We start from the raw sequence: 26,427 nt of genomic DNA, 5'->3' as shown, positions 1-26,427 counted from the left end.
AAAAGTGACTGTGAAAGCCTGGATTCACTCAATTGAATTCTTTGCACGCATGTGCAATATACAATATTATTCCAGTAGCTAGTTTGTTGCCCAGCAGCAAAGATCATACATGTGGAACTCATTGGTGGGGCATTGGCATTTCAGTAGTTTATTGAAATCTAAAGTACCCTTTTTGGACTGCTGTAATTAGGGGTGCATTGCCAGTTAGGCAGAGTAAGCTGTAGAACAGAATCTCATCCAAACTGTGAGTTTCCACGGACAACTTCTACCCTACGTAGACATGAATATAGAAATGTGCATAAATAGATACACTGACTAACAAACAAACAACTACAGAAACATCAAGCCTAGGCACTTTATCCCCTCCTCTCCCACTCTCAGATATAGAATGGCATGTCCATATACTGTTTTTAATAATTTTAATTAAGTTTAAACTTAACTGTATTGCATGATTATTTTATTTATTTATTTATTTGTTTTATTTGTATACCGCCCTCCCCGAAGGCTCATGGCTGTTTACAGAAAAGGGGAACGGTACAATTAACTCAGTTATAGTGATGTGGTAACAACAGTAACAATGACAACAAGATAATGAGAGTAATAAACGTAAAACAGTAGAATACTAGGAACATTGATTAACTCGAACTGAGGCCCAGTGGTTTGGGAGGATCTGTAATGATTGTCGGAGGAGGGCTTGTGGGGGCCAGTGGGAAGTGGTGGTTCAGATTGACTTCAACCAAATGCCTGGTGGAGGAGCTGCCTTTTGCAGGCCCTGCGGAACTGTTCGAGTTTGATTAACAATGTTTTACCCAACGTATGCCTATGATGTGAACCACCCTGAGCCCTTGGGACAGGTGGGACAGAAACTCAATAATTTCTATGATGGGCTCTTAACAGCCTCCAAGCCGCTTAACTCCATGGGTGGGGGTTTCTTCATATCAAGACTGAGGAAAGGATATACGACAAAACTATCTTTCTCTATCTGAGATGCTTGAGATATAAACATTTTATATGTCTTTGTTTATATGTCCAATGGAAGAATGGAGAAAATTCTATCTGCTGAATTTTGGCATGCCATACAAGCAACCTTATGACCATACGCCTGAAGATGGGAGCCAGAGAGTCACCACTAGGTCCTATCAACATAGGATGGTATGAAACTGTCTTATAGAACTAGACCATTGGTCTCCCCAGCCAACAGACATTCTACAGGAACTCAGACAGAGATTTTCCCCAGCCTTTCTACCAGAGAACTAGTGCAAAATGCAGCTGCTAGGGTCCTCACTGGTACATCTTGGAGGGCCCACATACAGCCTGTGCTGAGGCAGCTGCATTGGTTGCCGATTGCTGCCCGGATCCAGTTCAAGGTTTTGGTTTTAACCTTTAAGGCCACACGCGGGTTGGGACCCACGTACCTGAGGGACCACCTATCGCCCTATGCCCCCCACTGGGCCTTGTGCTCTGCGGGTGAAAATGTGTTGGTCATTCCTGGCACCAGGGAAGCACGCCTAGGCTCAACCAGGGCCAGGGCCTTCTCGGTCCTGGCCCCTACCTGGTGGAACGAGCTCCCAGGTGACCTGTGGGCCCTGCGGTATCTTTCAGCATTCCACAGGGCCTGCAAGACAGAGCTCTTCCGCCAGGTCTATGGTTGAGGCTGGGGATGGCGAGGTAGGTCGACACCCCCCCCGGGGTCTGAGTAGTTATCACCAGACCGCCTTCTCCATCCCACTAGTAGTGGGGGTTTGGGAGTGGGTTTTCTGCCATGTGGGGTTTCTATGTTTTAATGGGGGTTTTAATGGGGATTTTAAAGATGTTGTAACCCGCCAAAAGCCTGCTAGGGAGTGGCGGGGAATAAATCGAAAAATAATAATAATAAAATAGCTCTCTGCAGTAACCCAGCGTGAAATCTTGCAGGTATGAAAATGTACCTGGCCCCTAGCTGGGAGTACTCCCAACCTACCCTGGCCCATGCGTTAGTAGAGAAGGGTTTGGAATAATCCCTTGTTAAGTGTGGCTTGCAAGGCCTTTTTTAATGCTGTGCTAAAACTTCTTCCTCTGTTTGTCATCAACGTGGAAAGGGCTTGCTCCCCAGACTTTCAATATGCTTGAGCTTTCTTTTAAACTATGTATTCATGTTTTCCATACCAGGAATGTTACAGGCACATTTCATCTGAAGCTGATAGTTTATGGATTTGGCATAGAATATGAACTACATGACTTCTCAAAGCTGCTTTGAGAAGCAGCTCAAAGCTGCTTTCGTCAAACTTCTCAATGCTGCTTTCGTCAACAACTTCTAACGAGGCTGCCCAGAATTCTCTCCCTCTTTTTAAAACTGCGCCATCATCATGCTACATAAACCCATTAAACTGTATATATGCAACTGTTGATGGGGCTGACTGGAATTATGATGCAACACTAAAAGCTGATAATGTCCATGTGGAACGTTGTTTGTGAGGTGTGTGATTTATGGGCAGGTCTGCACGTGCGTTTTGTGTTGATCCCTTTAATTATGGTTTTAAAGGAGTTTGCTGCAGTTTGACTCTATTTGAATCATCATATGAGAAAAGAAACATTCTAGGGAGTTGGGGACAGCTGTGATAGGAAGTACTGTAAACTTGACAGTGCAAAGGTACTTTTGTACATAACTGATACTATGACTATGGATGCGCAATGAATTCTAATAGTTGCTTTCGTTATTCCCATCTACCCACATGAGGAAACATCAGGTCTTTGTAGGATCGTTTTGAAACACTTACCAGTGCACACACTCTTGTCCTACATGAAACTGCCATCTAGATGTATGCGTAGATCAGTCTTTATCAACTTTTTGACCATGGAGGAGCCCCTGAAATAATTTGTCAGGCTTTGAGGAATTCCGGAAGTGATGTCAGCTGGCCATTCTCCCCTCCAGGAAGTGATGTGTCTCTGGAAGTGACATCACCCCCATGTGACATCACCACCCAGGCAGGATTAAGGAGGACTGATGGGGGAGAGACAGGAGGGGGTTTAAGGCAAGAATAGATGTGCAGGCACTTTTCCCTCCCAGGACCAGAAACCACAAGAAAACTCAGTGGAAACAGCTGGTTCACTAGCTCGTGGCTGAGTCCATTAAGGCAGGAGGGGAAAGACCACAGACCTCATCTGAAGCTCCCCTGGACCCCCAGGGTCCACGGATCCCCTTTTTGCAATTCCAGGCTTAGATGTTTAGCTTAATTTACAAGCTAGTTAAAATAGACTGCTGTGTCAGTGTCATGAAGTAAATTCTTCAGTGTGAACTAATGTTGCTGGGTTAAAGAAAAAGAAAGGTACACAGGTACAGTCAACTCCTTGGGAAATAAGCATCCTATGCCTTGCAAGCTGGTGGCTTTGCTCAGTAAAATTACCTCCTCACTAAAAATTTCATTGCATGACATTTTTCCCCTGAGGTTTGCTGGGAGGAAGTCCGGTCCCACCCAGAGGGCAAATCAGAAAAGTTCTGATGAATTTCTCTCATAAAGCAAGACACCAAAGGATAATTTGTTGCTCTGTTATATGCTCATTCCCACATTCTACACCACAGCCATCTCTCACCGGTGGTAGTCAAGTCAGCAGGCATGGACTGAGGTACTTCCTCCTAAGGAACTACCAGAGCAATCCTAAATGGAGCTAGAGCCCTTTTAAATCCACTGAAGTCAATGAGCTTAGGGTGATGCAGCTTTGCTTAGCATTGCACTTTGCATGCCCCATTTCTTTTAAAAAATCATAATGGAGCAGAAAGTTTTCTAGCATGCCACCAAATTCAGGAGTCATCCTATATACCTGGTACTATTAAAGCCCTCCCCCCTTTTAGGGTCTCACAAACTTGAATACTAACAAAGGACTATTGCTGGATATTTGGGAATTTCACATGTACTGCTGCTGCAACAAAAGTTGAGACTCAACCACTGATGCCAGTCTGCTTGCACCATCCTGTATCCGCCAAATCATTGCAAAGACACTGGCTTGTGTCTTATTTTTTCGATGGGCATTCTTTGAAACCTTCTTCCAGCTAAAGTACCTTCCTCCAATTTAAGAGCTAGATTGAATCCAGTAGCATCTTAAAGAACAACAAGATTTGGGGGGAATAAATTTTCTAGAGTCAAAGCTCCCTTTGTCAGATGATACCACCACAGAATGGTGATCTGTCATGAAGGGAACTTTGGCTCTAGAAAACCTACTCCCCAAAAATCTTGTTGGTATCCAGTTTGTGGTGGCCCCACAAGACTTGCTCAGAATTCCAAAAGTACTTGCAGGCTCAACAAAGTTGGAGCCCTTGCTGGAACGTAGAAGAAATGGCAGCTCCACAGCTACTTTGGGATTTTATGGTTCCAGACAAGACTCTAAACGGTATGCAAGCATGTATTAACCTGCTAACTGTTCTTCACCCACAATTACTTTGTTGAAGGAATTGTCCTTCTAAAAGACACCATAGAGACAAGTTTAAAATACACTTGCAGAAAATAGCGGCTAGTGGCAGCAACAGCAGTGGAACGAAATGAGGAGTTGGAGCCAGACTATATTTTCCATTGAATGGAACTTTTCTGCCTCCCACCTCATGCTGCTCCTGAATCAGTGTTGGAAGGGGCCAACTAATCCAGCTCTCTGCTCAAAGCAGGATCAGCCTAAAGCAGCGGTTCTCAATCTTTTCCTTGCCATGACCCCAATTTCGGTGCTGAAGCCCAGTGGAGACCCAGCCGGAGGAGCTACCAGCTAGTGCCGCGGAGATGCTTCCTAGCCGTGGCCATGGGCAGCCCCCTGCAGGAGGTGACTGGGGGAGGGCACAATGCGCACAATAATCGAGGCAGCGTGGAGGCAGCCATTGCCATAGCTCTGACACCTCAGCCAGCTGCCTCCTCCACCCGCCTCCACATGCCACCACCGCCTGACACTGCTGCCTATTGCTGCGGCGGTGGGCAACCTGGTGACCCCGGGGAAGGGGCTAGGCGACCCCAAATGGGGTCCCAACCTCAAGGCTGAGAACCACTGGCCTAAAGCATCTAGGATAATTATCTGTCCAGCCGCTGCTTGAAGACTGCCGGGTGTGGGGGAGCTCCCCACCTCCTTAGGCAGTCAATTCCACTGCTGAACTTCTCTGACTGTGAAATTCCCCCCCCACCCCCCGATATCTAGCCAGTACCACTCTACATGTGGTTTGCACTCATTACTGCAGGGCCTATCTTCTGCTGCCAGCAGTAGAGTTCGGAAGGGACTTGGAGGAATGACACAAGGAAAGGAGTGGGAAAGGGTAGTCCGTGGAAATTGCCAGTCTGGTCTGGGTTCTACCTGATCCTCAAACCATATGACACCTCCACAGCTTCTGTCAAGTGCATACACTTCATCTTGAAGGGCCACATGCACACACTCTACAGCCACTACCAGTGGCTTTTAAAGGTCCAGTTTAGGGAAGCCCAATGAGCCTCTTGTGGCGCAGAGTGGTAAGGCAGCCGTCTGAAAGCTTTGCTCATGAGGCTGGGAGTTCAATCCCAGCAGCCGGCTCAAGGTTGACTCAGCCTTCCATCCTTCCGAGGTCGGTAAAATGAGTACCCAGCTTGCTGGGGGGTAAACGGTAATGACTGGTGAAGGCACTGGCAAACCACCCCGTATTGAGTCTGCCATGAAAACGCTGGAAGGCGTCACCCCAAGGGTCAGACATGACTCGGTGCTTGCACAGGGGATACCTTTACCTTTACCTTAGGGAAGCCCAATAGAAATCCTTTCCCTGTCACTAATGGCAGCAGTGATGAGTCAGAGTGAAGCCAATCTGCATTCATTTCAGCTTAAAGTAATTTTAGGTGGTTGCCTAAATTCAGCACACACACACTAACAATATATCAGCTAGCATGTTAAGAGATTATAAACCACTATTATGTAGAACACGGTGGACTGCAATATCTGCTCATGAATAGCCATGAATAGAAGAATACACTGTTTGTAGGCTGTATCTTGGAAACATGCAAGATGAGGTGACCCAGAATGTGGGAATTGGGTGATGTATGGAGAGAAGAATTGGGCAGGCTGACCCTGCCCAATGACCAACTATATGCATTCGGACTATAAGAGTGATTAATGATGATTGTTACATAGAAGACCAGTGTGTAGAGATTACATAATCACAAGGCAATTTACACTTGCTTGAGAAAGTAATCAGCATATATACTGATATAAAAGCTGAAATCATATTATTTTGGATGGACCTCTTGGTTTTGGCTGGGGTCACTTTTTACCGCAATAAAAGAAACACCCTGCTTAAACAGAATCTCCCTGTTGTGTCTTGACTGGAGGTAAGGCATGCCAGGCCATGGTCCCCAGTAGCTATACTGGATTAGACCACTGGCCCGCCTAACCCAGCATCCTGTTACACAGTCACCATCAAGAAGGCTGACAAGCAGAGCACAGCAGTCAAATCCACTCCCACCCTAACCACAGGTATTCAGAGGCATGCAACCTGAGAACATGGAAGTGAAAAGTCCCTATGCTAGAGATTAGTAGGAAAAATTTCCCTAGACAGCCTTATTGACTGCCATCTCTCTGATCCTAGGGCTTAATGGAAAGGGCCCAGAGCAGCCTACCCACCCTCAAGCAACTCTTTCTTTAGTCAGGATGTACCCTGATGTATGGCCAAATGTGATGAACACAGGCAGAGTGGACAAGAGAAAAATTATTAAGTAAATACTATAGCTGGTGAGTAAATAGAAGAAAAGTTACAAAAATCAGGCAGAACTAATACGGGGCAAAACTCATAACGAAATCAACAAAGCTCACTGACACTTGGGCTGTTTCAATACCAGACCCAAATAGGCTAGACTGACTCTACTATGGAGCGAGGCATCAACTCCCTCCCAGAGGAACCTCAATGCTGCTTGGACAGTGAGAGAACAATCTTCATCTCTGTGCATGCTCTCTGTGAGAGCTCTCCCTACTTAACAGTGATATGTTTTCCCAACATTTTTCCCCAGTCCAATTCTGAAGTCAGGAAGATGCCTGGAGGCCTATTGTAAATGTTACCAAAGACCTCAGGCCTTTGTGAAAGAGACATATGCTGGAGGCCTACAGGCTTCTTCTTTCTTTAGTTATGGGCCCAGGTTATAATAGCACTGGCACCCAATGAAGTTGACAGCCAACAGCTTCAGGAAAGACAAAATAAAAGTACTTATTGGATACTTTTCTTGGATGCTCTAGGATGCTTTGGGCTGATCCTGCGTTGAGCAGGGGGTTGGGACTAGATGGCCTGTATGGCCCCTTCCAACTCTATGATCCTATGATAATGCTTATTGGACTTCTGGAATCTGATACAAAAAGATGTGTGGGTGCACACTACCTTAGCTGGCTTTCAAAGGGAATTAGACAGTCACAGACAATAGGCCCATCTGGCTATTACCCACGATGGCTCTTTCTCTGTGGACAATTGGGAGGGTTTGGTCTTTGCATGCTTCCCTGGGCATCTAGCTGACCACCATGAGAGTTAGGATGCTGCAACAGAAGACTTGATAAAACCTAGCAGAATACTTCTTATATAGCGCTGCTTTAACAAATCAATACACAACCTCCATGATTCAGACTAGAAGCATGATTTTAGGGTGAACTAATAACAAAGGCCCAAACCATCCCAAAGAAAAAGAAATGCAAGAAATCAAAATGGCTGTCTGAGGAAGCTTTACAAATAGCTAAGGAGAGAAGGGAAGTGAAAGGCAAGGGAGAAAGATACACCCAACTGAATGCAGAATTCCAGAGAAAAGCTAGAAGAGATAAGAATGCCTTCTTAAATGAACAGTGCAAACAAATAGAAGAAAACAATAGAATGGGGAGGACCAGAGATCTTTTCAAGAAAATTGGAGATATGAAGAGAACGTTTCATGCAAAGATGGGTATGATAAGGGACCAAAATGGTAGGGACCTCACAGAAGCAGAAGAGATTAAACAAAGGTGGCAAAATTATACAGAACAACTATACAAGAGCGAGCTTAACATCCCTGATGACCACAGTGGGGTAGTTACTGACCTGGAGCCAGACATCCTGGAATGTGAAGTTAAATGGGCCTTAGGAAGTCTGAGCAATAATAAAGCTAGTGGTGGTGACAGCATTCCAGTTGAACTATTCAAAATCTTAAAGGATGATGCAGTAAAAGTGCTACACTCAATATGCCAGCAAATTTGGAAAACTCAACAATGGCCACAGGATTGGAAAAGGTCAGTTTACATTCCAATCCCAAAGAAGGGCAATGCCAAAGAATGTTCAAACTACCGCACCATTGCACTAATTTCTCATGCTAGCAAAGTTATGCTCAAAATCCTACAAGCTAGGCTCCAGCAATATGTGGACCGAGAACTTCCAGAAGTACAGGCAGGATTTCGAAGAGGCAGAGGAACTAGAGATCAAATTGCCAACATACGCTGGATCATGGAAAAAGCTAGGGAGTACCAGAAGAACGTATACTTCTGCTTCATTGACTATGCTAAAGCCTTTGATTGTGTGGAGCACAACAAATTGTGGCAAGTTCTTAAAGAGATGGGAATACCAGAGCATCTTATTTGTCTCTTGAGAAATTTATATGCAGGTCAAGAAGCAACAGTGAGAACTGAACATGGGATCACTGACTGGTTCAAAATTGAGAAAGGAGTTCGGCAAGGCTGTATACTGTCGCCTTGCCTATTTAACTTGTATGCAGAGCACATCATGAGAAATGCGGGATTAGAGGAGTCACAAATTGGGATCAAGATTGCAGGGAGAAATATCAACAACCTCAGATACGCAGATGATACCACTCTAATGGCAGAAAGTGAAGAGGAACTAAAGAGTCTGTTGATGCGGGTGAAGGAGGAGAGTGCAAAAGTTGGCTTGAAACTCAACATCAAGAAAACAAAGATCATGGCATCCGGCCCTCTCAATTCCTGGCAAATAGATGGGGAAGAAATGGAGATAGTGACAGATTTTATTTTCCTGGGCTCCAAGATCACTGCAGATGGGGACTGCAGCAAAGAAATTAAAAGACGCTTGCTCCTGGGGAGGAAAGCTATGGCAAATCTAGACAGCATCCTAAAAAGCAGAGACATCACCCTGCCAACAAAAGTGCGTTTAGTCAAGGCTATGGTATTCCCAGTTGAAATGTATGGCTGTGAAAGTTGGACCATAAGGAAGGCCGAGCGTCAAAGAATTGAGGCTTTTGAACTCTGGTGCTGGAGAAGACTCTTGCGAGTCCCTTGGACTGCAAGGCGAACAAACCGGTCAGTCCTAGAGGAGATCAACCCTGACTGCTCTTTAGAAGGCCAGATCCTGAAGATGAAACTCAAATACTTTGGCCACCTCATGAGAAGGAAGGACTCCCTGGAGAAGAGCCTAATGCTGGGAGCGATCGAGGGCAAAAGAAGAAGGGGACGACAGAGAATGAGGTGGCTGGATGGAGTGACTGAAGCAGTAGGTGCAAACTTAAAAGGACTCCAGGGAATGGTAGAGGACAGGAAGGCCTGGAGGATCATTGTCCATGGGGTCGCGATGGGTCGGACACGACTTCGCACATAACAACAACAACAACAATAACAAAGGCAGCTTCTATATATTCCTTGGCCAACCACAGAAAAGCCCTCCCTCTATGCTGATGGCACTTGCTCATTGAATTGCAGCCATTTGCCTTGTAGGTAGGTGGGTGAGCGTTTCCTTCAATGCCATTCAGATATCTCTATGGCATCTCTACAGTTTCTGTGCCCCAGGAAAGTGAAGTTGCAGACAAAGAGGAAAGGAGATTCTCCTTTACCAGGGAAGGAAACTGAGTCTATAAATGTGCAACTCCAATTGCTGAAACATCAGGAAGCAAACTAGTAATCTAACAACATTTTGCCTGAGGGTAAAAATGTAAAAGTAAAGGCAATTATGCCAGACTCATAAAAAGTTTGAAGCAACCTTGTAAGTTACTCAACTCCAAACACCTTGCAAAGAGGCAGGACTGGAGTCACTGGATCTTTGATAAATCTTTAACCAGGTGGTTGGTTGGTTTACAGATTTCACAGCTCCCTAGGACTTAGGCAGCCTGCACCATTAGCCGACTGTTCTTTGTATCTTATCCATTTCATTATTAAAAATAATAAAAGGAACTATACTGCTTCCCTCCATGTCTTATGCAAAATCACTGTATCTAGATAAGAGCAGCTGTCCTGTTACAAAGCATTACAAGAAATGAGATTATATTTTAGCAACCTCTTCACATTTATTACATGCAGCACTTCAGTAAAAGACTAATGTGAAGATTTATTTTATTGTAAACATGTATATCACACCTTATCTCCTTTGACTCAAACAAACAAGCTGAACACACATTAAAAACACAACATTCCCATTTACATTATTATTAATAATATTATTTATTTAATATTTAGCAGATCTGCCAAAACATTTTACCTACCACTTAGGGCCTCACCCCTTCCCACCCCCCTCCAGACTCATCATTGGCCATTTGGGGGGAGCAGGTCAACATGACCATATATAGTCATATCACCTGATAAATCACCCGCCCTGAGATGATTGGCTCAGTAGGAGTGGCCTATATAAATAAATATCAAAATTATATAAATATATTAACTCCCACCAATTCGGGAAACCCTCCAAGGGCTGTCAAGAAACCCCAGGATTTCACAAGACCTGGTTGAGAAAACAAGTCTGAATACTTCTCACCATCTGCAAGCTACTAGAAGAAGAAGAAGAGTTGGTTCTTATATGCCGCTTTTCCCTACCCGAAGGAGGCTCAAAGCGGCTTACAGTCGCCTTCCCATTCCTCTCCCCACAACAGACACCCTGTGGGGTGGGTGAGGCTGAGAGAGCGCTGATATCACTGCCCGGTCAGAACAGTTTTATCAGTGCCGTGGCGAGCCCAAGGTCACCCAGCTGGATGCATGTGGGGGAGCGCAGAATCGAACCCGGCATGCCGGATTAGAAGTCCACGCTCCTAACCACTACACCAAACTAGTACATTAGGGGAAAGGCTATTCTAGAAACCTTCCCCTTGGCATCCAGTGTTCTATGTGCAGAGAGGAGGTATGTAAAACTTCTGGAAATTGAGTCCATGAAAAAAATGGGCTTTTCTGGAGCAGGACAAAAACATTAGGGAGAAAAATACATATGTAATGCTAGCATTCTTATCAAGCCTCATCTTGCTCTACTGCTTTAACACAAAATAAATTGTTTACAATATCATCACCATATAAAACTGTACAATTAGCATGTTTATGGGAGTTGTTTCATTTTCCACCAGCAAAACTGCAGATGAATACTGGGCAGAGACAGTGAGCTGCAAAGTACTACATCCTATCTTACCTTAGCTCAAGTACCTTAGTTTTTGCCATTAAACAGGAAGTTAAAAAAAAGCTGAAAACAGAAATCACATTCTATAGGAAATAGAAGAAAGTGTATTACTTGGAGAGAAACATACTTATACAGTCATAAAAGGACTAGTGGTACATTTGGATATTTAGTTGTCTTATATCACTGAAAACACTGAATGCTCTAATAATGCGTTATCTTGCACTTAATGAATTTAGTTGTAGATAAAAATAGCATATTAATTGGGGATGCTACTTATAGTCATCATATTTAAATAATAAGGATGTCACTGAATTAAATATCATCACCAGTCAATCCAAACTAAGGTTGTATACATCTACAGTACATACAGGAACTATCATGTCACAATGCTGTGGATTATGAAGAATTTAATGTACATTTTGATGTACATAAAATCTTGTCTTAAAAAGCATTTAACTCACTACAAAAGAGAAAATATCTCTCCAAACTGTTTTCCCCAAAAAAGTGCTCCCAAAAGTGTTCCAGTTGAGAACAAACCCTGGGGAGGAAGTGCTCTCCTATCATTTTTTCCCGATGAAAATTAAGTCTGCTTGGATTCTGAGGCTATTTCCCAAAGGGTTAAGAGTTTGTAATACACGGATATTTGGCCACCTCCTAAGCCTGCAGCAACTCAGTTTATATGGTGGTGCTCCTCAGATTGGAATGAACCTCTTGAACTGACAAGGTACTCTGATTTGTACTATCATACTGGCATACTGCCCATCCCATCCACTAATGGTACAGATTGTACAACTGTTTTTGGGAAAGCCACAGCTCATACCCTCGTTCTAGAAACCAGATTTGTGTGGGCAGATGTTTGACTCCCACAGATTTTGTTTACCGTGACCAGGAGCAACTGGATCCACCAGAATAGTAACTTGGGTTCCCACAGCGGTAAATACTGCGCAAACCTACTGGCAAAGTCACCATGAACTACCAAGCTTCCAGGCTGGTGTATTTGCATACAAATCCAGTTACCTACAATGAAAACAGGTTGACACACCCAGAGTCTATTAATACCAAAAGAGGTTAACTACCAAGCAACCATGTTGGCTGTCTGCCAAAGATCTGGATTCCTTTCCAGTGTGTCCATGTGCAAACTCTAGTGGCTATCACATTAGTATGGTATAAAACAGATCCAGAACTTCTGAAACAGATACTAAAACAAACCAAAAAAGCCCCCCAAAACAATTAAAAAAGCAATTACTTGACAGCCTGTGTGAGGAAGTTCATATGCCCCCAACTATCATTAACTATGACAGAATACCAGAAATATGAAAACAAACACCATGTAATGCCACTTAAGACACAAAACCATGTGCAAGTTTTCCATTTCTCCAAAATTCTTCATTAGCATTACCCCCCATGGGACCTTACCATCAAGTCTGTAAGTAATCACCATATAAATGAACAACCACTTCTGCACTAAGAAACCAAAGTCTGAAATTATGCAGATGAATTAGCCTCGACCTGGATGAATGACGGGCCCTAAGAGCTAGTTTTTGGGTCAGTGGATAGGGACTGACTTTGGTCAAAGTTGGCCATTACAAACATTGATAAATGGCTACTGTTCTCAATACACAAACTCTATAGCAATCTAACAGCTAAAATAAGAGTATGCACCTTGGCCCATTAACAAAAGAAATTCTAGTCCTCAAAGGGGTAAAAAGCAGGGGTATGTTTTAGCTCCCCTGCTCTTCAACCTATATTTCAATGATGAGACTGAGAGGCCCAGAGTTTATTCCACCTTCACTTGGCCAACCTCTTAAATGATGATCATCATTATGTCACCTTTATGCACTGGCTGCCAAGAAGATTTGGGCAGAACTTTTGCCTTGATGTTCAACATGCTGCATTATGTGCTATGTCCTAATCCTGACAAGATTTATTTTGTTTTTAAACTTACAGTAAATATTCATTGCTACTCAGGCAGCTACTGTTATATTGTAATAGCCTTTGGACTCATTTCATTCATTTATTATATTTATATACCGCCTTCCCCGAAGGCTCAGGGCGGTTCACATAGAACAGAACAGGAACAATACAGATAACTTAGATTAACAATAATGAATGAAGTGAAACAACAAGCAACATGGAACAGTAGAAAAATGTAAAAGGTAAAGGTAAAGGTATCCCCTGTGCAAGCACCGAGTCATGTCTGACCCTTGGGGTGATGCCCTCTAGTATTTTCTTGGCAGACTCAATACAGGGTGGCCTTGCCAGTGCCTTCCCCAGTCATTACCGGTTACCCCCCCCCCCAGCAAACTGAAGATGTCTTGTACTCATTTTACTGGCCTTGGGAGTATGGAAGGCTGAGTCAACCTTGAGCCGGCTGCTGGGATCAAACTCCCAACCTCATGGACAAGACATCTTCAGACAGCATTTCTGCCGCTTACCACTCTGCGCCACAAGAAAAATGTAGGAAACATTAATCATGCAGTAACATTCTACTTACCTACCCAGAAGACAGCCCCCCAAAACAGTTGATCCAGTGCAGAGCAGTCTTCCCACAAGCCCAGTTTCACGATATCTTACGCAACCCCTAAACTGGGCTGCATGGGGGAGCCCAAAGCTAGGCCAGTTGGGAGATTTATCCCCACAGGCTCAGCTCCATTGAGCTCCACAGAGCTCACAAAGGGGGCGATGCAAGACAGCCTGAAGCTTTCACCCATAATATTGCCCCTGAGCCTTCCTTGTGACAATCTTCTCTCTCCCTCAAACCCACCCTGGCAACTGAGACCAGTTCTTCTCTGCCAGTCACAACAGGCCTGGGAAGCAAGTTTTAGGCTACTCAATAAAGAAAAGGGTGACAGTTGGCAGACAAGGGGACAGGAACCTGTAGAATTCAATACAATCTCATGGTGCTCCCTGGGAACAAAGGCAGCCTCAGACAGAAGCTAGCATCTCTCTTTGCTCGGCTCCCAGACCATTAATCAGGACCACTCAGTAATGAATCAAGGTATGTTTAGCCAAAATGGAGCCTACTACATTAATATTCCTGTGAGCAAAGGCCTAGCTCCCACGGGCATTCTCAACTTTCCATTCATATTTTGACCAATATAGGGCAGCAGGAACTTTCTCCACAACCCCCCAGCTTACTAAGATAAAACTTCCCCTTATTTGAAATGACCCCACTGGGCACTCTCCTTCTTCTCACCTTTGATAGTCAGGGGACATACTTTGATCCCCACTTTTCTTGCTCCAATCAGTGAAGAAAGAATCTTGGTTCAAGCTGAGTTCCAGGCCCTATCAACAAAGTCACAATTCACCCCAAAGTGTGTCTTTCTTCTGGTTTCACCCCATGGGGTGCTGTGTAAATTCTCCACTGGCACATGTTCATTCTGTCTATTTTTGTTAATAGTTTGCCTTTAGTATGATAGAACTACAGAGTCACTCCATAAGCCAGGTATACACAATGATAGTGTGTTAATGATGGTGCCAACCACAGAGACTCCTATTCAAAACTATTCAATCCAATCAGCAAACAGAATACAAAATACGATAATACTTGAGTAAAAGAACAATGTAGTGGGGTCCCGACTTAATAATTAGAAGAAGAAAAAAACATTCTCTCTAGCAGAAGTCACTCCTAAGTTGTCCCATTACATCATAGCTCTACTCCGTCTACAAAAATGCCTTCCTGAACCATTCTGTTTTGGCATGTTTCATGGAAGAATAGAAGCATTGCTTCCTTTCCCAGCCGAATCTCTGCTTGCACCATGGCAGCTCATGCTCTTGATGTGCTCCAAACAACCCTTTACGCACCTTGCCCCAGTCATCAGAATTTAGGAATTTACTCCCTGCCCAGTCACTTGAGACCCATGCCCAGAAACTGCATCTACCATAGTAAAGGGTACAGATCGGATACCCCCCCCCATGGAAGACACTCACCACCAATTTGTACATCATAGGTGGGGCCAGTTGTTGTATTATGGATGCCCTGCTGGCAGGTGTACCACCATAGGATGGGGCTTTATTTTTTACTGCCATGTTTGTTTGTGCTGCTTGTGCTTTTCAATGGATTTTTAATGGGATTTTATTGGGATTTTATGTACTGGAATTGTCTTGTAACCACCATGGGCCGGTTTGCTGGGAGTGGTGGACAATAAGTCCAATAAATCAAATCAAAACAAAGTAGCTTCATTCTCCTTTTGGTCTCATGCTTCCTCCTCCTACACTGTTACACATTTATAGAATCATAGAATTTCACAGTATGTGTGGGTATTTGGAGTATCTGCATGTTAATGTGAGCAATCTAGAACTACATGTTATTACCGTATGCTTGACATTATCTTGAGTGTGCTAATTACCAACAAGGTCTCAGTACTCATTTGAAACTTCACAAGGAACCTCATCACCATACTAAGGATCCCATTCACTGCTTGTGTTGATCATTGTTAAGACTAGACATATGAATGGGTACAAATCCTTAGCCAGCAGCATCTAGGAGCAAGAATCTAGGGAAGAAAGGTTTTCTTCCGTATGCACAGCCTACTTTCACATGATTATGGCCCAAACAGGAAAGCAGAAGCTATTCACATGAACACAGGTCAAGTCAAGTCATTTATTATATGTTCCAAGACCATCGGAAAATACAATATAGTATGTCAGTTGGACGTAGGTCTAAGGTACACATATCCTTTGACCATGAATAATGCAGAACAAAATCATTTAATCTCCCCGCCTATGCCCCCAAAAGAGCTCTACGCTCTACTGCCTCCAATCAGCTAAGGATCCCTGGCCCTAAAGAAGTCCGCCTGGTCTCGACCAGGGCCAGAGCATTCTCTGTTCTGGCCCCCACCTGGTGGAATGAGCTCCCAGAGGAGATCAGGGCCCTGACAGAGCTTAAACAGTTCCGCAGGGCCTGCAAAAAGGAGCTCCTCCACCAGGCATTTGGCCGAGACCAGACATAATCAATCAGCGACCAAGGGCCCCTGCTCCCCCCCCCTCAGAATCCCATCAATAAGCCCTGGACCTGTTTGTATTACTATATTGTTTACTGTTATACTGTGTTGTTATTTGGTTACAATTATTAGTTATCAGTTATACATGTTCTACAGACTGTTTTATGTATTGTTTTCTGTTATAATGTAAACCGCCCTGAGCCTCCGGGGAGGGCGGTATAGAAGTATGATAAATAAATAAAATAAATAAATAAATAAATAAAAATGTCCCACATACTGGTAGTCAAACCCTACAAAACCAAAACTCTCATCCCTTGAAGACAGAGGCCACAACCTAACATAGAAGACTTGATAAACTAAGCCCACTAAGTATGTGGATCTGATCTTTGGTGCTGGTGTTGAGATCGATCTGGTGGCTAACAACATCGTTCCGTGGTCTGACCACCATACCCTGAAGGCTCGCCTACGGATGCCACCCCTCCCCTGTTTGGGTGACGGACGCATTTTAGTCCGCCCACGGAGACTTATGGAATCCGAAGGATTCCTGAATGCTCTGCGGGACCCGATGCCCTCCGGTGTCTCGTTGGAGGCCTTGGTGGAGGACTGGCAGTCCCGCCTGTTGGCCGCCATTGACGAGATAGCTCCTGAGCGCCCTCTCCGCCCTCGCCTCAAGCAGGCTCCGTGGTTTACCGCGGAGCTTCGGGAGAGGAAGAGGGAGGTGAGACGGCTAGAGCGAGTGTGGCGGAAGACCCGCGACGAAGCTACAAGAACATCTCATCGCACGCTTATGAGGGCGTATGAGATGGCGGTGAAAGCGGCAAAGTGTGACTACTTTGCTGCGGAAATCGCGTCCGCTAGCTCTCGCCCAGCCCAATTATTTAGGGTAGTTCGGACCCTTACTGCCCTCGAAGGAGGGCATCAAAATAGTAGTCAATTGGAACTTGGCTGTGAGGCTTTTGCGAGCTATTTTGCGGATAAGATCTTGTCGCTCCGTCGTGACCTTACTGCCACAGTTGATACAGTTTGTGAACTAGAAGCTCCGTGGCCGTTACGGGGGATCAGGTTTGATGGATTCAGGCGGCTCTCTTTATCCGAAGTGGACAAATTGCTAGGGTCGGTGAGGGCGACCACTTGCCCCCTTGATCCCTGTCCGTCGTGGTTGCTTAAGACCAGCGACCCACGGATAGGTGTTCCCCTGAGGGAGATTATAAACCTCTCCCTTACATCAGGAGAATTCCCTCAGTGGCTCAAGGAGGCAGTGGTTCGCCCTCTTCTGAAAAAACCATCGCTGAATCCGCGGGACCCCGCCAGCTACCGCCCAGTATTGCATCTTGCATTCCTGGGCAAGGTAGTTGAGAGGGCCGCCGCGGACCAGCTCCTAGCATTTTTGGAGGAAACTTCGGCCCTTGATCCATACCAGTCTGGCTTCCGTCCTGGCCATGGGGTGGAGACCGTGCTGGTCGCCCTGACAGATGATCTCCGGCGCCAGCTGGACCGGGGCGGGTCGGCCATTCTCGTGCTATTAGACCTGTCAGCCGCATTTGATATGGTTGACCACGAGCTCTTGGTTCACCGCCTCGCTGATGCTGGGATTGGAAGGGTGGCTCTTAAATGGCTATCCTCCTTTCTAGAGAACAGGTCACAGAGGGTCGCTGTGGGGGAGGAGTTATCCGACTCCTTTGCACTCCCATGTGGGGTGCCACAGGGAGCGGTGCTCTCCCCCACGTTATTTAACATCTATATGCGTCCCCTGGCTCAGCTGGTACGGAGTTATGGGCTTGGGTGTCATCAGTACGCTGATGATACCCAGCTCTATCTCTTGATGGATGGCCGGCCAGATCTCCCCCCAGAAAAATTCGCCAGTTGTTTGGAAGCAGTGGCTGGATGGATCAGGAAGAGCCGCCTGAGACTCAACCCCTCCAAGACGGAGGTCCTTTGGCTAGGCCGAAGGGAGCAGGAACAGGAAGCGCGTCTTCCCTGCCTGGACGGGGTACAATTGTCATCTGTGCCCCAAGCCAGGAATTTGGGAGTGATTCTGGATGCCTCACTTTCCATGGAGGCCCAGGTCACTAAGGTAGCCCGGACGGCGTTTCTCCATCTACGCCAAGCTCGGCTACTAGCGCCCTACCTGCCCCCGGAACACCTGGCCACTGTGATCCATGCAACGGTTACTTCTAGATTAGACTTCTGTAACTCGCTCTACGCGGGCCTACCCTTGTCTCTAACCCGGAAGTTACAGCTGGTACAGAATGCAGCTGCACGGGTCCTCACTAAATCATCTTGGAGGTCCCATGTTCAGCCTCTGCTGAAGCAGCTGCACTGGTTGCCAGTTTGTTTCCGGATCAGGTTCAAGGTTTTGGTATTAACCTTTAAGACTATACGCGGCTTGGGTCCTGCATACTTGAGGGACCGCCTATCTCCTTATGCCCCCCGCAGGGCACTTCGCTCTGCGGGTAAGAATCTGCTGATGATCCCAGGACCCCGGGAGGCACGCCTGGCCTCGACAAGGGCCAGGGCCTTTTCGGTCCTGGCCCCTACCTGGTGGAATGAGCTCCCTGAAGAGCTGCGGGCCCTGTCGGAGCTCTCTGAGTTCCGCAGAGCCTGCAAAACGGAGCTCTTCCGCCAGGCGTTTGTCTAAGGCCGGGTGATGGCCCGGGGCTAAGATCGGACCCCTCTCCCCGGAGGGGGGAGGCCAGTACTAGACTGACCTGGTTCCCCAGAGTGTTCCATCCTATGCCCAATTATCCTCCATTCCTTTCTGCTCATCCAGCGGGCCTGTATGGGAATAGTTTTTTTTTAATCGCCATCATTGTGACTTAGTCATTGTTTTAATGGGGTTTAATGGGGTTTTAATGGGGAATTTTTAATGGTTAATATATTGTATTTGTATTAAAATATTGTGAACCGCCGCGAGCCGGTTTCCGAGAGCGGCGGTCATACAAATCAAATAAATAAATAAATAAATGTATATCTAAAAACTGGACAGATCTGGCTTCTCACCTGATTTTCTGATTGGCTAACTAGGTGAGTCCCCAGCTGAGAAACACTACAGCCAAACTACAGCCAGCAAGCTATAACTTCCTTGGCTTGAGCTTTTTCCTGTCTTCTCCTCCTCCCTTCCTACCTTTCAGGGCTTTACTACATGACTGACTCCTTGAATTTCATGTATCTACGCATGAAATTTGCCTCATCTCTAGTTGCATAAATACAGACACACTCTGTCAGGGTTCCCACCCGTTTTGGCTCTGCACAGAGCTGCAAATAATGCTGGAGAAGGAGGGATTCTAGTTGTTCTGAATACTGTTTGGGCTTGAACTAACACTTGCGGTCAATATTCTCTACTGTGAGCAAATAAAAGATATTTCTAGCAGGCCAGTGGTGTTATCGGGCTATACAGCTTACAGGGAAATGCAAACAGAAACTTCCTTCTCATAAACTTCACACAATGGAGGAACTTTAGTTACATAGCCAAAGCCAATTCCCAGATAACAGGGTCCGGTGCCTTGTGATGTCTTATTGTAATTCCTCTGGCTGAGCAGGACACAGCATGCTCAGCATGCAGCAAAAGTAAACAAAAAGAAAAGCAAGGTGAATGCCAAGCGGAACCAGGAACCATTTCTGCTATGCAAATATGCACACACAAAAAACAAAAAATTACACACACAAAGAGTGATTCAGAGCTACTAAGAACAGAAGGATGGGGACACGGAAGACATATTAATTCATTCAGCAAACTTTACATGTATTGCAAGCCCTGTGGGCAACCTAGCTTGTCCCTAGATGATGTTGGTTACCTATCAGCCTGAAATTACCTGCTCACCCACGCTGATAAGTGTTCTTGTGCAACAAGTTCCGGATGCAACACAGACTATTCAATGAGCAATCACATTCATGCACGCGTGCATGATAAACAAGAGTCAAGCTCCATGCCCAAGCCTCAGAAGCTGGTAACAGAACACCCAATACAAATTTTCTTCCATCCTTGGAAGTTAACACATACATCCTATTTGTCAAACAGTGTTCAGAGGGATTCATGTTTCACACAACCAAAATCTGTGAGTTACCGTATGGATTGAGTTACACTATGACACAGAAAATAAGAGTTTTATTGTGCTACTTCAGACCAACATGGCTACCCATTTGAAACTATGACACGGAATTTGGCTTTTTCATCTAGCCTCTCCTCCTTGTCTGGGTTGAGCCATAGCTCAGTGGCCGCAGTTCCTGATGTCTCCAAATGAAAGTATCTCATGTAACAGATGATGGGAAAGACCCTTGTTAGAGAACCACTGCCAACCACAGTAGACAAAGGAGAGCTAAACACATCAATAGCTTCAAAGGATATAAGGGGAACTTTGTGTCTTCCTATATTCTTTTCGGTCCTGACCCCAACCTGGTGGAATGAGCTCTTAGAAGAGCTAAGGGCCATGACTGAGCTTTCAGTGTTCCACAGGGCCTGCAAGATGGAGCTCTTTCACCAGGAGTTTGGTTGAGGCCTGGGCTAAGAAAAATGTAGGCCTGTAAATAGCCTTCTGGGACACACCCTGAAGTTGCCCCCTGGAGGATTGTCGACCGTTGGATATAGGAGTTGGGGTGGGGACGTAGTGGGCTATCCTGTTGTGATTTTAACCTCATCTGGGGTTTTGTATGGGTATTTTTTTACCATGTTATGGGATTTTAGATTTTATATAAACTGCCACGAGCCAGTTGACTCCAGGAGTGGCAGTCTACAAATATGAATATAAACAAACAAATTATTACAGCAAAACACTGACAATTCTTTTGTGGAACAAATATCAAGAATGTCATATTACTGTACAGTCATGACTCATGAAGTAACTGTGTACAATTACAACAACAACAAAAAGTAATGATATTTTTGCCAATGTCTGTCAGTCTGTCAATTAGAAAATGGAGTCATACATTTCTATCTGCCACAAGCTCAACCTCCAAAATCACAAATGGCTTAAACCAACAGGTTAGTCCATACTGTACCACAGTGGTCCCCAACCTGTGGGCCGCGGCCCGGCGCCAGGCCGTGAAGGCCTTGGCGCCGGGCCACGGCTCCTTCTTCCCTCCCCCCCGAAGCTAGAAGCTCGCCAGGCCGCGAGCAAATCGGCCGCCAAAGCAACCGATTAGCTCGTGGCCCGACAAACTTCTCACTTTGGGAGGGGAGGGAAGAGAAGCTTGCCGAGCCTCAAGCTAATCGGCCGCTTTAGCGGCCGATTTGCTTGCGGCCCGGAGGGGCCGGGAAGGGAAGCCGCGGCCGCCGGCATGGCGGCGGCGCAAACACGCATGCGCGGACTGCCCTCTCTGTCCACTCCGGAGCAGCGGTCCGCAGCAAGCAGAAGCTTGCCGACCGCTGCTGTACCACATCATTCATATTTAACAGAACTGGTCTAAATTACCACTTTGGCAGGAAAGTTAGGCAACACTGTTAGGTAACATCTGTGTCATGCTAGTTTAGGACCATGTCCATCTGGCAGTCTGCTCTTCTCCCACCCAACAAGAGTTTGCAAGCAATGACTGTCCCCACTGTTCAGATATTTTTAACCCACACGGTTTGCAGTGACTAAGAGACCATAATATTTCCCCAGCTCCTTACAAATGGTACACTAGTGATCAAAAGATCCAAGAGTAAACACTTTATGGGTAGGAACTGACTGCAATAAGGTATGATCACTTAAACCAGCTGCTTAACCATCCACTTTAACAGATAATCAATCCTGTGGGGTGAATCCAAGGTTGGTTTTGGTCAGCAGAAAGGGGGAGCAGTTCTTCCTAATTCTCCTCTCTCACAACAGTCCTCAATTTGACCCTTATGCTGTTCTGAGGATCCTGGGTACCCCATCTCTACAAGGGCAGCATTTCACAGAGCTGAGTGAACAATAACAGAAAAGTTCCAGTCTGCTGTAAGGAAGTCCTCTGTTAGTAGAAACAAAACCTTTGATCCAAGTGTGTATTCTTATTTTTTAAGCAGCATTTCTCTTTTCCTTCTATGCTGTACCTATCTACCAAGCATCTTCCACACAACTTTTTCAAAATATTTATTTATTTATTTATTTATTTAAGCTCTTCTGACTAAAGTCTTGAGCACTGACAATCAGAAAAAGAATTGTAACCAAATACAAATGAATTAGTAATACAAGTATAACCATAAAACCATAATACAATTACTGATCCCAGACATCAACAATACTGAATCCTAGTACATAATCCAATACAAATACAGTGATGATAAAGTCACTAGACTTTCCATCTCTTATTCAAAGACAGATACAGCCTAGCACAAAAGCAACTTAAAAAAAAGAAAACTTGAGTTTATCCATCCTTTTAAAGTGAAATAATTTCCACCTGCTTTTTTAACATTTTTGCTCAATTGCCATTCTCATGATCTATGTCCTTTCCTGGGTGGAGAAGCAGACTGGCACACAATATGTCACTGAAAGGCATTTCTGATGTCTGCTCTTTTAGTTTGACATCTAATTAAGTATCTGTCTCAACTTGTTTTTCTTCACCAGAGGACTTAAGACTACATCTATGACTATAACCGGGGAAAACATCTTTTCTTTTAAAAATCCAAACAGCCAAACAATTCTGCATTCATGATTTTAACACTAGTTGCATTAATCAGTCAGTGTTTCTTGTGCTACAGGAACAGTATAACTACTAGTATCTACAGCACTTATTTTTTCCTTTTTGTTACCTCAAGGATATTTAGAAGATGATTTATACATTTTTTTTTCACTTCCACATCACTTACCTGGTGTTTTTAGGGAGGTTTTAAAAAAAATTATGACCTCAAGACCTGCCACAGTTATTTATAGCAATTTAGAGGCATCAGTGGTTAAGAACACTTTACTCAACAGACAATTGCTTTCTGCTTACTAATACTGAATCAGACTTTATGGAATGCCTTGACTTGATGTTGTTGCATTCAGAAGTGGAACGCTAGCCAAATAAACATTATTATGGCACAATATTATGAAATTACTCTTTCCGTTCCTATGCAGTTCTTCCCCTTAGTGGTTTGTTCCAGAGAACAAGAGATGAGCCTTTTGCTAAATTATATCAATATTTATTAGATTTATAGATAACCCCTTCATAATAGGTTCAGGGCAGTGTACAACATTTTAATTCTCCAAAAATATAAATGCTAATAAAATAATAAAAACTGTAAAAAAAACAACAACAAACAGTGGAATACGGTGATCTTTGATGCCTCCCTTACAGTGGAAGCACAGATCACAGTTGCCCAGCTGTCTCACCTCTTAAGCCGGATCAAGCAGAGCTCAATGGATTTCCCAAATCAAACCAGAACCCAACCAGCCTGAGTTAGTCTAGTGTTTCTGTCATTACTCATTCCCACATTCTGCATCCAAACCCTAACTCTAAGCTCTTATTTTTATCTGTCATTGGTGTTAACCAAGTCAGTCCACATTGAAGATGAAGAAGAGTTGGTTCTTGTATGTCGCTTTTCTCTACCGAAAGGAGTCTCAAAGCGGCTTACATTCGCCTTCCCTTTCCTCTCCCCACAACAAACACCCTGTGAGGGAGGTGAGGCTGAGAGAGCCCTGATATTACTGCTTGGTCAGAACAACTTTATCAGTGCCATGACGAGCCCAAGCTGGCTGCATGTGGGGGAGCGCGGAATCAAACCCAGGTCACCATATTAGAAGTCCACACTCCTAACCACTACACCAAGCTGGTGACTTGTCCTTCTAAGAAATGATACATTTCTTTTCTCTTTTTAAAATTAGGGCCACAGTGCAAACGAAACCTTTTTGCTGCACTACCAATACATGCCTCCCCAAGTATGGGACATTTCTGCTCAAACAGCTTCACTCTAAGGTGCCAGTTCTGAAAAGCCCTGTGACTTTCAATGCACGGTGCTTGTCAACATCACAGGTGTTCCAAAATCTCTTTCCTGAGAGAAAAATGTGTTGTACTTACAGACAGAGTAAGATGAATCTCAACATGATTGCAGTTTTTGGACAGTCTTTTCTTTAAAGCTCGGATTGCATCTTTGGGACTAAAACAAAACCAGAGAAAAGCATTCATTTTTTAAACATTTATTCATTCAATTTATATACCGTCTCTCACTATGACGTCTCAGGATGGTATATAAATGTACTTGCCGAGTTACAGTAAGCTATGGGATCAGACCAGACCAATTCGAACAATTTCAGTAGTGAATGTAAATCCAAAGTGGTGGAACAATCTATATATGTATTTCTCAAGTGTGAGCAAATCTGCAACTACCTAAACTCACACTAAAATAGGGGATTTTCTCCAAAGTTAAGGGAAAATCCATGCTTGCAGAAAAATCAAAACATTTTTAAAATACAGGAGGGGGTTCTGCCACCAATGTGGTAGCTCATAAAGGCTCTGCCAGCTGACCTGCTGCTGTTTGGGGGGGGGGGGAGAGGGTGCGTGGCAGAGGAAACCTCTGTTGCTGTGGCGCAGCTGCTGCTTGTTGGGGGAAGAAGCAGGTAAGCAGTGACCAGACAGGTGTGCCTAATGGGCAAGAAAGCTCCTTCTCACCCCTGTCTGGATAACTGCTGGCTCGGTTGCTATTTTAAAACTTTCTCCTTGCTTCTCATCAGTCAGACATCAGGGAAAAGCAGGAATGGAGGCCAAAGATAGTGAGGAGGATGCTTTGCTTTCCCCCACTCCAGTTTCTGTGCTGCTCAATCTGCTATGGGGGTGGGGGGTGACAGAAAGAACCTCCTTGCCCACTCATATGTTTTTTATTTATTTATTTGTATTTATATACCACCCTCCCCTGAAGGCTCAGGGCAGTTTACAGGGAACAGAAAACAGATACAGATAACATTTAAAGTCACCAACTTAGTTTTGGTCAGATTTCAGCCAAAGTTGAAGAGATTGAGGTAAGGAGGGGAGGTAAGAGAAAGAAAGATGAGGGGAATTTTGACAAAGAAAGGTAGGGGAGAAGAGACTGGGCAAATTTCCAGAGAAGAGTAGTGAGGAGAAATATAGGTGGTTGGGGGGATTGACAGAGAAGGAGGAGAGAGAGTCAGGTAAGATTGCCAGAGATGGAATAGTCGGGGAAAGGTTGACACAGAAGGGAAAGGGGGAGAAAGACAGGTTGCCAAGGAAGGGTAGAAAAGAAGGGATGGAAAACGATCTGAGAAGGGGGAGAAGGGGTAAAAAGCAGGGAATGGGATACGGCTTCCCAGCAAGTTTTCCGGGGGTCTCCTCTTGTGCATTATATATTTCAATAACAGCAAAATCCCAGTCATGAAGATAAGAGGGTTGACAGAAATGTTTTGTACTCCAAGGGTTGCGAAATGTATTTAAGAAGATACTTGTCCAGGCAGATCATCTTGCCCAAAGTATATAAAGGCAGAAAGGTTCTCTGCATCCCACAACGATCACCGCTGGGCAGAGGTGAACAGCAATTATTGATTATGTAGAGGGGATAAAGTAAACTCTGAGACACCGCTGCTGAAGAACAACACTGTACCTAGGTGCACATCCTGACCTTGGGCTCCATTTCTTGGTCACACTGCAGGGTGATGGAACACTGAGGACTATTCTAGACAGATCACAACTTGGGGTAGGGGTGGGAGTGGAGGGCGTTGTATAGCTGAGCTGGGAACTGTCTCTGTGACTAGATTGCTTTATTATTATTATTGTTATTATTATTATTATACATTTTTATTTTTATATAGATATAGAAAAAGAAAAAAGGAAGAATAACTTTGGTTACAATATCACCCCTCCCTCTACCCCCCAGAGTCCTCATTTGCTTGAAGTTTCTTTTTGCCAAGTACTCCAGGTAAAAATTCCTCTGTTCTTGAAATTCTTCAACTGAAATTCTTCAACTATAGATATCAGTTTTACCTTTTTAAATAGACTCAGCAATTTTAACTAATTTGGTGACGCTGACTGACTCCATAACATCTACAGGTCCCCCCCTCACCCCCGACTGAGGGACTGAACCTACTGAGGGAGTGTCAAAGTTATACTTAAAATACTGTTCTAGTTGGTATGTTATTGTTATTGTTATATTGATTTTGAGAGTATTCTATGTAAATGTTTCAAAATGTTTTATGTAAACTGCCCAGAGCCATAGGAAAGGGCAATATAAAAATCTAAATAAATAAATAAAATAACACTTCACCACATATGAGACAAACAAAACCCACTTTA

The 26,427-nt window shown here is 44.5% G+C and overlaps 1 protein-coding gene across 2 annotated transcripts in view; it reads right to left on the bottom strand.

The window, feature by feature from the left end:
* The window catches only part of TOM1L1 (target of myb1 like 1 membrane trafficking protein), a 65,458-nt gene that overhangs the window by 27,498 nt on the left and 11,533 nt on the right, over positions 1-26,427 (bottom strand). Inside the window, exon 3 of one of the 2 annotated variants that reach the window (XM_077328686.1) lies at positions 24,205-24,283. The exons of the other annotated variant lie outside the window; for it this stretch is intronic. Coding sequence (XP_077184801.1) covers positions 24,205-24,283 — 79 coding nt within the window. The remainder of the gene's footprint in view (positions 1-24,204; positions 24,284-26,427) is intronic. 2 annotated transcript variants of the gene reach the window in all.

This window comes from Paroedura picta, chromosome 3, assembly GCF_049243985.1.
Source record: "Paroedura picta isolate Pp20150507F chromosome 3, Ppicta_v3.0, whole genome shotgun sequence".
Classification (NCBI taxonomy): Eukaryota; Metazoa; Chordata; class Lepidosauria; order Squamata; family Gekkonidae; genus Paroedura; species Paroedura picta.
This window is presented reverse-complemented; position numbering and strand designations above follow the sequence as displayed.